The sequence below is a fragment of the Anticarsia gemmatalis genome, chromosome 1 (genome assembly GCF_050436995.1).
Source record: "Anticarsia gemmatalis isolate Benzon Research Colony breed Stoneville strain chromosome 1, ilAntGemm2 primary, whole genome shotgun sequence".
Lineage (NCBI taxonomy): Eukaryota > Metazoa > Arthropoda > Insecta > Lepidoptera > Erebidae > Anticarsia > Anticarsia gemmatalis.
Genome location: NC_134745.1, coordinates 7,765,839 through 7,776,907, shown reverse-complemented (window position 1 = coordinate 7,776,907; position 11,069 = coordinate 7,765,839). Strand labels below are relative to the sequence as shown.

Here is an 11,069-nt window from a genome sequence, read left to right as displayed (position 1 = left end):
GATATTAATCGACTTTATTTTCACTCAAAATATAATATATGTCTTTTAGAACATTTCTCTCTGAAGAAGCATAAATATTATAATATATTTTCATATTATCGGGCGGGGGACAACTTTCGCGTGTTCTAATCATTTCCTTAATGGAAAGGAACACACAAATACTAATCAAATAATTTCATATTTATTATTTATAAGTTTCAGTGCGCGAATTTTCAAATAATTTTCTTTACTATAACGATTGCGTCAAAATAATGTTTTGACTTTATATCGCGTGCAATAGAGAGGCAAATGGAAGTTTTCGTCAACACTGTAGGTAGCTATAACTGTACATAAAATGAATAGACAAAAAAATTTAGTTTTCATACATTTTCCCCAGTATTGCCATTTTCAATTTATTAATATGACGCTATTTATGATCATTGATCAGATACATGAGACCTACGCCGTCACAAACATTGCTAACTGGCAGGGTGTTCGTCTGTTGTTTTATGATATGACAAATTATACGTCTTACATAATGGAATAAAATGTTGTGCACCTTTATTTGGAAGTATTCAAAATTATGTCTATTATATAATATAAAATCTATATCCATATAATTTGCGAGACCAAACAAAAATCATGGACGGCGAGCCAGAAGCTTTGTCTGATACGGCAACTAATTGCAACTTAGCATCTGCATCAGAAACGTTATCAGATAATAACCAAGCGAAACTAGATTCTTTAGAGAAGAAAGCTGTACACTTAAGGTTTCATTTAATATTATTGATGATGCATAAAGGATTGCTATGTGAATGGGTGCCTGCTGTAATCCATGGTTTTATTTCAGACTAGTATTGGAAAAAGATTTTAAAGCTGCAGATATAAAATGGAGCTTATTTGTAGCGGCTGCTTTCAGTTTTCGATATGAAAGTTGTCTCAGGCCATTTCCACCAGCTTTTTTAAAGAATGGTGTTAAGGATATGGACGATTTAGTATGATATCTTTACCTACTTTATTATATTATGGAATTCTTCTTAGCCGAATGCTCATAAATAAGCTGATATCTAAAAGTTTCAAACTTAATTTCAAATCGAGTAACAATGTTTAATTTATTTTAGCTTAGCATTATTACTGACGTTCCGGCCTTGGACTTGGTGTTACAACAACTCGACAATTTAGATAATTTGTCGAACATCAGTGACATAATTGATTTGCTATTTTACGTACTAGTGAGATTAAAGGAACCAACTCTGAAGACTGTACCTGTGGAAGCGGTAAGATATTTCTTCGATACTTTTTTCGACCTCAGCCGACTTAATGGTACCTATAGTTAAAAATATCAGTACCTAATGATCACAATAATAAAACTTAATACTTGTGATTGTTAATTTATTTTGGCCCCACCAACATGTATTTTTGTTATTTAGAAGTTGAAGACATAACTGTAGACTACGAAATGTTTACTTACTTTCTGACACTTATTGCATTTTATCGCACAATACATATAAATAATTCGGGGGATGAGACCCTCGCCCAGTGGGACAGTAATGGGTAAAATAAAAAAAATCCCCTTGTTTTGGCGTTAGCTTAGGTTTGGGAGTCTGCTCGTGTAAACAGGACCGCTCATCTCTTCAGCTACGTCATAGTAGGTACTTTATATTGATATGACTAGATCATTAGATTATTACTTACTTATCCTTTCATTTTACAGCAAGAATCGGTTTTAATGAATGCTAACTCTAATATGTCTGCACCAAAACCGCAGTATATATTCCAAGTAGTGAACTCCTGTAAATCTACAGCAGAAGCTAAATGGAAGGAACTATCCAAGAATCATAAAATATTTTATGCGTACCACGGGAACCGATTGGAAAATTTTTACACTATTTTAAATTTTGGGTTGCAACAGCATTTGAATAAGGTGAGAAATTAATTAGCTTTAGACTTTTATGTATACGTAATGCAGGAATAAGTAGATTAGTTTTATTTGTCGTGCTACTCGAAGATAGGTACTAGGACCTTACAAGACGCACCCTTGCCCATCGACATCACCGTGCTCTTGATGTAAGATAATTAGTAGGTAGTTATCGATTTATATGCTTTTAGTACAGCATTGAACAGAAAGACATCCAATAAAAATGGTCTTTGGCTTTTAAAACGGTTTCATAAACGACTTTCTCAAACATCTAATCTGTAGATCAGACATAGAGTTGGGTATCTAGTCTCTTGGATACACCAGATATAGGAACCAACAGGAAAGCCAGATGGTTAGCATCAATCTAGTTCTAAGAACAAAAAGTCAGAAAATTATAATAGAATTGGTTGTCAGTGGCAACGTAGTCATAGCCATAGCCTTCCGGAATATGGTTTTCACCTTATTCATTGCAAATCTTAATATGAATAATTTCAAGTCGTGCTCAATATTAAAACTCGTAAAAATACGCCAACGGGCGTTTCTGATGTTGAAAAGATGTTGAATTTTCTATTTCAATTGTTTAGAATACGTTATTGGGAAATGGCGTCTACTTGTCGCCGGACTTGAACATAACCTTGCCATATAGCCACGCTGGATTCGGATGGGGCGCAAGTTGTATAGGTGGTCATCTCTCCTGTATAGCTATGTGTGAAGTTATAGACACACCGGAAGGTATCAATTATCAAAAACCCGTGTCAAATGAAGGTAACTAAGCTATTTTTTTGCAATATTTATTACGCGTGTAGCAGCAGTGATCGTCGAGTTGTAATAGTTTCCCCATAAGTAGTGGAGGGCTCATAGGCTCGAAGGTAGACAACATACAAAAACTTTCGAAGTTTAGGTGTATTGGTCCAACAATACTTGCTATGATGGTATTTATGGTGAAGTTTTTTTTTTATTCTTATGTGGATTGCTAAGCACCATCAGTCTATTATTTTCTTAATTATTTTCATTTGAGCACACGATTAAAACTTGTTCAGTATAGTGGTCTAGATCTCCTGAATTGTATGGTGATTTAAATATCTAGTGTCTCGGCTTCACCATTTGAAATAATATATTATAATTTTTCATGCATTTGCTGCCGTTATGAGATGGGTTATCCTAGTTATCCAAAACGTATTCATTAGTTGTGAAGCTAACACTTAGTTTTATGACAAAGGAAAAAGGTAATTTCGTTAATATGTAATATATCTCCTATACCCAGCATTTGCACGTTTCGTAGGCGATGGAGTTTATGAAGATGACAAAAGCAAATTACTCTCAGATCAAAGTTGCGATGGACAGATGACACAGTACGTTGTCACTAATTGTGATTTGGTCAGAGTGCGATATATGCTTGTGTATGCGAAGCAACCTGCCTCAATGAGATTTCCTACAACAAGCGTCAATAGGAATGGTAGTATTATTCTTTTGTTACTATACCTTTGTAATATATACAGAGCGTGGAAAAAATATAGACTATGAATGAGAACTACTTATCCTTCATCCTTTTCTTTATTATGAATCGGATATCGATCTCACTAAGCCATCTTTAATAATTAGTTTCCCTCCATGACCCATCTTGTTTTTTTGGTGAAACAGTATAATTTCGTACATTTTAGACACACTTGGTTCTAGTTTAATGGGTTGGACAGGAGTTGACAACTTTTTTACGGAAAAAATATATATCGATCTGGAAAGAAAACTTGAACCCTTAACGTATAACTTGAACCCTTATTGTATTATTTGATTGCCGTTTTTTACTCACGTTCAAATTTGATTTTAGCTGGTGGGTTTCGTCAGTGGTTTTCCAGACACAAGCTCATTTCTATACTACTAGGCTATGGATTAATGTTGGCAACTATTGGATTTGCAAATAATCAGCCAATACACTACTACTACAAAATATTATTGAAAAAACTCGACATCGCATATAGTTCAGTGAAGGTGTAACTATAATAGTCCGACGTCCGCATTGTGAATAATGGTGAAGTTAAATTTGCAAGTCATAATTAGGCCGCTTTTTACTTGAATAAATTTTGTATAAAATATCTTATTTGGTTTCTCTTCCTAGGTTCTTAATTAATATTTAGTTAGCTAAAAATACACACACACACACATACCTTAATCCCTACGGATTCATTCACACAAAAACATTGGTAGTATTTAATAGTTTGACGAATTTAACACAATGTGAATTGTTGGTGAAATTAGAACAATGATGAGCAGTCATTGTTACAATTCTCTCGTCATGGGCTGGAGCGCAATCATTGTACGATCAAATGTTTTTTTGTGTCGATGGACCAGTTTGGCCCATTACATGATGTAAATATATAGCTATATGTGTGTATAGGCACCTGCATAACCAGGTATACATTATCACGTAGTACCCATTGAGTGACAAAACATCGGTTACACTGGTTATAGTCACTGTATGCTACCGCACAGGTCGCTGAGCCGACAATATAAATTAATTCTTATCCCTATAATAATTGAAGAAGTGAAGTTGAGTGAAATTCAGTAATGTTCAGTGTATGGTTTGTGCTTTGTATTTTTTCAATGGTTTTAGCGCAAGATCCTGTGGCTAATATTCCCCAGGGTCGGATAGTTGGGGTAAGTATACCTGTCTACCAGTAAGCATTTTCATGCCCTATCGTGGTCGCACTGATTTTCATAAGTCACATAGAATCTTCATCGTAGTAACTAGGGAGATATTACTAGCATGGATAAATTACATTTCCCCTTGACTCGTTGTTTTGAGTGCGGCAGATTATTTTTTCATGGCCCTACCAATGGAACTAACCAGTACGACTTGGCGTAACGTTCAAAGATAATTTACCAGTAACTAGCGACGTAGCTAGGGCATTATCTAATCTATTAATATGTCAAACTAATTGCAGATTAAAGCCTATACAGAAGGTTCACTAACACCTATAGAAATATACTACGGAGTGCCGTACGCAACAGCTCCAAAAGGACGATACAGATTTTCGGTATGACCTCACCAATAACTAGACATAACAACACTGATCTAATACTAAATTAAAATCAATCAATGCTTTAATTTAATATCTCGGTAAGGGTAATCTAATACCAACAAAGTTTAGTGCCTTCGATTGTGCCTAATAGATTTCCTATACCTACTGACTACCTCCTCCTATACCTATTGGAATTGGTATATTTACTTTCTCTGAGTACTTAATTACTTGATATTTGTGTGAATAGTATAAAAGTGCAATAATTTTGTGATCAATCCCCTGGCAGAAACTACTCCAACCCAAACTGTATGGAAATGTTCCAGGCTCCCGAACGTCATACTGGTTGGAGACGAACGTTCTATGCGCACCGAATACCTCCTCATTGTCCGCAATATGGGGATCAAGATAAGGATAATTACAGCGAAGATTGTCTATTTGTCAACATATGGACTCCCCGGGTTAGATAATTTGCATACAATAAGTAGTGTCGATCATACGCTACATTGCAGCTAAATTATAATAAAAAACTAACTTATTCCTACTATAAAATACCGTTTTCTAGGTAGCGCTCCGATGAAAAAACATTACCAGTGTTGGTGATATTATTCAGTGAGTCATGGGTAAGAGGCGGAATACCATTGCCTTGTCAAGAATTGGCATCGGAAGGCATAGTGGTAGTGACTGTTATGTATCGCCTGCACTTGCTTGCCTTTTTCACACTACGATCTATATCTGCTCGTGGTAATCTAGCGCTGTTGGATCAGTACTTAGGACTACTATGGATACGAGACAATATTGCTGCATTTGGCGGTGATCCTACTGCTATCACTCTACTTGGGCATTCTGCTGGTGCCGATAGCGTCTTACATCATATATCGTCGCCTCGCTCAGTTGGTATGGGTGTTATTAAAAATATATAATTATGTATGAAAGCTTACTAATCCGTTCATGCATAGAAAAAAGTAATGTATTTTATGACTTATCGCCCTTAGGTTTATTTCAACGAGCAATTATTATGTCACCTGCTAATATTTGGAAGGCAATTGATGAACAAAAAGGGGTAGAAGGCGCCGAAGTGGAACGCATGTCTCGTCAAATTGCTCATTCATTGGGATGCCACAATAACTTAGATCAAGAAATCCTGCGTTGTATGCGTGAAAGACCTCTGTCTGATATATTGACAGTGTTTTCGGTAAAGTTAACGTTTTTTTCAGGGTTGTTACCTACGCATTTGTCTTATTATTTGTTGTTTTAGACTATTACCAGTAACCTACTCAGATACCCAGACTAATATTATGCATTTTTGTAGAATGATACCTGGTTAAAAGTAATGCAACCAGTACCGGATACATTCTTGCCGGACTCTGAACAATTCCTACCAAACTCACTATTGGTAGCCTTGTCAACAACAACGCAACAAAACTTGCAACTTGATGTTATGCTCGGTGCAAACGACCTCGAAGTATTGAATTACAATGGTATGGTTGATTTTAGTGAAACTCAAGGTTAAATCTGATTGCTATACGCTTTTTTCGTATAGGTGTAATAAAATTGTAATTTTTACAGATGACAAACATGACGAACTGGTAAAAAGAGGCAAATTATATATGTCGGAATATTTACTTAATAATGCGATTCCGGATAGTCTGCGACTTTTATCTTTGGATCAATCGTCTACATTACCCACGGTATCCATATTTTTTCGTTCTGTTTTCTAAGTTAGTGAAAATACTTCTTTGTATTATTATAACGATACATTTTTACAGCTAGTTGAAGCCATAAAGTGGCAATATTGGAATGAGAGACCAAATAGTGAAGAAAATGTCTTAAATTTAATAGAGTCTCTCGGTCGAATTGAATCTTCATCAGAATGGGGTACGGGAATAGCGTTAATCGCCACCCGGTTAGCAAATCGAGTGCGACGTCTTTTTGCTTATCGCTACTCACAACCAGCAGGAGTAGATCTTCGGGGACTGCAGTATAACTTTACGGGTGGGTAAGAGATCCAGTTATTATTGACTTAGACAGATAGATTGTCCATATAAAACTTGTGGCAGGTCTCACCACTTCTAAATAACTAAGCATAGTAGGTGAAATCTTGAAAGTTTTTTTTATATAAGTACATGAGTCCCTATCCATTTGTTGTAACTTTACCTATTGGATTGTCCGACAGTCCGTCACTTATTCGTAAGCAGTGAACTTGGCTCATTATTACTAGGTATTTTTTTGGTACGTTTAGTACCTACCTAGTAATACTGAGTATTTTGGTATGACGAGCATTAATACGAAGTACCTATGTCTAGATATTTAATATTTTACAGGTGCGGTTCATGGATCAGATTTAGTATGTCTCTTAGGAGAACCTATGATGCTTCAGGTAGCTCGTCGTCCCGCAACAACACAAGAAAAACGAATGACGTTTCTTCTTCGAAGACATTTACTTAATTTTATTAAATTCGGGTAATAATACTCATGTTTCCATATACTTGCCTATAGTCTTTAAAATATAGCTTGATTAGAATGACAGATGTCAAACTGTAATGACTAGGGTTGTAAAACTATTGATCAAAATCGATAGCGAAAAAATCGAATCTAAAATAATTATATTCGATTCAATTATTTTTGAATTAGCTTTTTACGAATTGTTGTTGTGAATCTTATTGTTTAAGCAAATTCGTATAGGACGACCAGCCCTACTTTTAACACCGCACGGAGACCTCTCCTAGTTTAGTATTAATTAGGATCAATTAAATAAAACAATGAAAACAGTTAAATAAAATTAATTTATTCAGTTAATGGTGCAATCCTGATGATAGAGATGAGGATGATAGTAATATAGGATGCGCAGTTAATAGTGCGCATCCTAAATCAGTATCATCCTCATCGCTATCATCAGAATCGCTGGAACAATCTTGGAGATTAATTATTAATTCTTGGTCACGAATAGTATCAAAGTGTACTTCGCGATTAACGATTAATCAGATGATTTACTCTTATCTATTGTGTCTCCTCACTAAATTTTTTGCAACATGACGTAGCCTTGTAGAGAGGTTGAAAATAATTAGGTTTATTTTTAAGACTAAAGAAAATAGTACTGATTTTTAGTTTAAAGGCTGATTGTATTGAATTATTCTGATTTCTTATTGAGGATCTGTATTTAAAAAATAGTTATAATGCTAGACAAGACAGATTTTTCGTGTTTCAATTTGTAATACTCGTTAGACGTCACTACAAAGTTGTGTTCTCTGTTTTGCTTAGAACTGTCATTTTAATCAAGCTATATTTTAAAGAGTATAGTTAACAATCACTTAAGTCGATCTCCATTATCCGATGACTTTTGTCTCAAAGCGACAAACGCAGTACAGATTCATAGAGGTACTTAAATTATCGGTAACATGTGCAGCTGTGTGCGAATCTTTATAATTTCCTCTATAATTCGGGTAAGGATTTGATAGAAGTTAAATAAGAGAACAATTGGCCACTATAAATAACTACCTAGGTATATATTAGTAAAAAGTTGTGTAGACTCACGACACTTCAATAGTGCTAGAGCTCAGCGGCGACTTTTCCATGTTCCTAATTCGTTTCTCTCAGCTATAATGTTTAAAAATTACCAGATCACCGGGAGAAGATAATTGGAAACAATACAAGATGGGCAATGGTCACATTTTTGATATACGTGACAAGGAATCACTAACAAATCAACATAGTGCTGATAGAGATGTCCGATTTTGGCTTCATTATCTTCCTGAGCTTTCTAGCCTTTTGAAAACTGCCGAAAAAACGGAACAACTTACAGGTGAAAAAGGTGGGTTAGAATTATAGGAAATTAAAAAATAATATATTTACATTTTGAGCTTAATATGGACAGGTATATCTATCTACAAACGATACCCATTAAAATAACTGCTGCGGACTATAGAGTGAAACATGCTTGCAACAAAATAGACTTACCTATTTTATTATTAATCTTCCTACTTACGTTATCCCAGGATCTTAAAACCTGATCTAATCTGACCGCCACCTTGTTTAAATTTAGATAAAAGTTGAATTTAAACAAGGGGCGAGGACCTTTTTTTTATTTATTCGCATTTCGTGTTCAGTAGGGAATGAAAGCTTAAATAAAATAGATTTCGTGTTGCAGGTGATAATAGACTTCGTGGTGGCGTTTTTGCAATGTGTGGAGTTGCAGTGATCCTCTTGTTACTCTTAGGTGTATGCGCACTTCTGTTGCACCGACAAAGGTCTCGCCACTTTACTGTTACTGACGAAAATCATCAATAAAAAAGTGGGTAGGTAACATAGAACGACGGTGTCGTTCGTAAATATTCAATAAATAAATTGTAATTAGTTTCAAATAATTTTGTTTTATTAAATTTCAGTACCTGTGCAGAAATAAAGACAAAATAATGATTTTCACTTTATATCGCGTGTAATAGCTAGGCAAATAATAGTTTTAGCTAAAACTAGGTTTTTTCCACAAATTCTGTGCTTTCAGAAACTTGCTAGCTTCATTACCAAAATAAAAATTAGTAATCCATTTACATGCATAAAATCATGCCTTGTTCCCATAGCTATAGGGGTCAGCAGAGACCAAAGAATGCCACTCCGTACGATCCTTACAAAAGTCTCTTAATTTTTTTTCTTTAATAAATTAGTATAGTTATTACACATTAGAAAAGATATTAGTAAAACCGGCAGCACTAGCTGTGACACTAAATTTAAAGGCCCAAAAGTGCTAGTTTACAGATTTAAAAAAAAGTTAAACACCCGAATTGACCATAGACTAGACTGACATGTATACTGTCAACGGTCAAGTGTCAATGAAAATAATAGCGATTGGCGTCATTCTTGCTTTCTGAAATAGAATTTATTAGCACACGATAGATATTTGTGTTGGGATAGGAATACCAAATATATAATATAAACCACGAAGTGAAAGAAACGAACACCATATCAATAACTTTAATTACGGAACTTTTTTTAAGAAGTTCGATTTCTAAAATTAAAGGTTGTTATTGACTAACAAAACATGGCTTTAGCTCTGCAAAGGCGAGCAAACGTGAGTATAGACATTCTTATGATTTCTATTATATTGAAAACTGTAACCAACAATAACTGCGTGTATTACTTAAAAATTTAATAAAGTTATAAGAGTACTGCTTGTAGTGTATTAGCGCTTAATAGTCTTTTCAAAGTACATGGTAATACATCTTTTAAAATTATTAACTATTAATATTTATTAACTACAATATTGTTCTAGTTCTAACATTTTTAAATTTCTAGGTTCGATTACCACCTGAAGTCAACCGGATCTTATATGTGAGAAATTTACCTTATAAAATATCTGCAGAGGAAATGTATGATATATTTGGAAAATATGGCGCAATTCGACAAATTCGTGTGTAAGTAATTTAACTTCTAAAATAAGAAAATTAATAAATTCCTAGAGTAATGTACAATTCAACAATTGTCTAGTTGAAACTACAAATTCAAATTATCCTTTATTTCTTAAACTTCATACAAAGTATTTGAAATAGTAATTAAAGTATTTTTGTCTGTTTCGGGAAAGCTGGTTGCTCATGAAACCAATGGCAAGAAACTTGTCTATCTATTTGCGAAAGACAATTAACTGTTCATTGTTATCTATTAAATCCATCATTAACTGAATTATTTAATCTCCCTACCCTGGTAGACTATATTGTAATATTTATAAGTTAATCTTTTCATGAAACGTTTATTTTCTAATTAACATAGATAATAATTTATGGAATACTGATACAAACACTGACAGATAAAAATATATATTTTATTTTTTTGTGCTTCACAGAGGAAACACTCCAGAAACCAGAGGAACAGCTTTTATTGTCTATGAAGACATATTTGATGCGAAAAATGCATGTGACCATCTTTCAGGATTCAATGTTTGCAACAGATATTTAGTTGTATTATACTATAGGTCTAACAAAGCGTTTAAGGGCATTGATATTGAAAAGAAACAAGAAGAAATTGATGCTTTGAAAAAGAAATACGGAATCTCAACAGAGGAACTTCGCAAATAAATAAAATTAATTTGAATTTTTCTTATGATTATTTTTATTTACAAGATCGCACCAGTTATTCTCAAGGAATGGGCTGAGGTGTATGTATTATAT

General features: G+C 34.2%; 3 protein-coding genes across 4 annotated transcripts; all 3 read left to right on the top strand.

Moving 5' to 3' along the window:
- The first annotated feature begins 464 nt into the window (after positions 1-464).
- On the top strand, positions 465-3,989 carry Parp16 (Poly(ADP-ribose) polymerase 16). 2 transcript variants are annotated; one of them, XM_076116289.1, is made up of 7 exons: positions 465-749; positions 830-974; positions 1,101-1,256; positions 1,694-1,903; positions 2,482-2,662; positions 3,162-3,353; positions 3,723-3,989. In XM_076116289.1, the coding sequence occupies exons 1-7, from the start codon at positions 622-624 to the stop codon at positions 3,887-3,889; spliced, it is 1,179 nt and encodes a 392-aa protein (XP_075972404.1). In that variant the 5' UTR covers positions 465-621; the 3' UTR covers positions 3,890-3,989. The 2 variants fall into 2 exon arrangements, with proteins under 2 accessions (XP_075972404.1, XP_075972410.1); XM_076116295.1 differs by having other exon boundaries at positions 467-749; positions 3,180-3,353.
- A 350-nt stretch (positions 3,990-4,339) lies between these two features.
- On the top strand, positions 4,340-9,203 carry LOC142974098 (acetylcholinesterase). The gene is made up of 11 exons (XM_076116253.1): positions 4,340-4,549; positions 4,837-4,929; positions 5,238-5,372; positions 5,481-5,808; positions 5,907-6,106; positions 6,224-6,392; positions 6,481-6,602; positions 6,681-6,906; positions 7,236-7,374; positions 8,532-8,722; positions 9,059-9,203. Exons 1-11 carry the CDS (start codon positions 4,460-4,462, stop codon positions 9,196-9,198), a joined length of 1,833 nt encoding a protein of 610 aa, XP_075972368.1. The 5' UTR covers positions 4,340-4,459; the 3' UTR covers positions 9,199-9,203.
- Positions 9,204-9,711: 508 nt separating this feature from the next.
- Positions 9,712-10,997, top strand: Sf3b6 (splicing factor 3b subunit 6). Its single transcript, XM_076116198.1, has 3 exons — positions 9,712-9,976; positions 10,201-10,319; positions 10,745-10,997. Exons 1-3 carry the CDS (start codon positions 9,947-9,949, stop codon positions 10,974-10,976), a joined length of 381 nt encoding a protein of 126 aa, XP_075972313.1. The 5' UTR covers positions 9,712-9,946; the 3' UTR covers positions 10,977-10,997.
- Positions 10,998-11,069: the final 72 nt, after the last annotated feature.

Bases quoted from the DNA above. Each gene is read 5' to 3' on its own strand.
- Parp16 (XM_076116289.1), top strand. From the start codon at position 622: ATGGACGGCGAGCCAGAAGCTTTGTCTGATACGGCAACTAATTGCAAC. The intron at 975-1,100 runs GTATGATATCTT...AATTTATTTTAG, and splicing joins TTAAGGATATGGACGATTTA to CTTAGCATTATTACTGACGT. The intron at 3,354-3,722 runs GTAGTATTATTC...ATTTGATTTTAG, and splicing joins AACAAGCGTCAATAGGAATG to CTGGTGGGTTTCGTCAGTGG.
- LOC142974098 (XM_076116253.1), top strand. From the start codon at position 4,460: ATGTTCAGTGTATGGTTTGTGCTTTGTATTTTTTCAATGGTTTTAGCG. The intron at 4,550-4,836 runs GTAAGTATACCT...AACTAATTGCAG, and splicing joins CCCAGGGTCGGATAGTTGGG to ATTAAAGCCTATACAGAAGG. The intron at 5,373-5,480 runs GTTAGATAATTT...TTTTCTAGGTAG, and splicing joins TCAACATATGGACTCCCCGG to CGCTCCGATGAAAAAACATT.
- Sf3b6 (XM_076116198.1), top strand. From the start codon at position 9,947: ATGGCTTTAGCTCTGCAAAGGCGAGCAAAC. The intron at 9,977-10,200 runs GTGAGTATAGAC...TTAAATTTCTAG, and splicing joins CTCTGCAAAGGCGAGCAAAC to GTTCGATTACCACCTGAAGT. The intron at 10,320-10,744 runs GTAAGTAATTTA...TGTGCTTCACAG, and splicing joins GCAATTCGACAAATTCGTGT to AGGAAACACTCCAGAAACCA.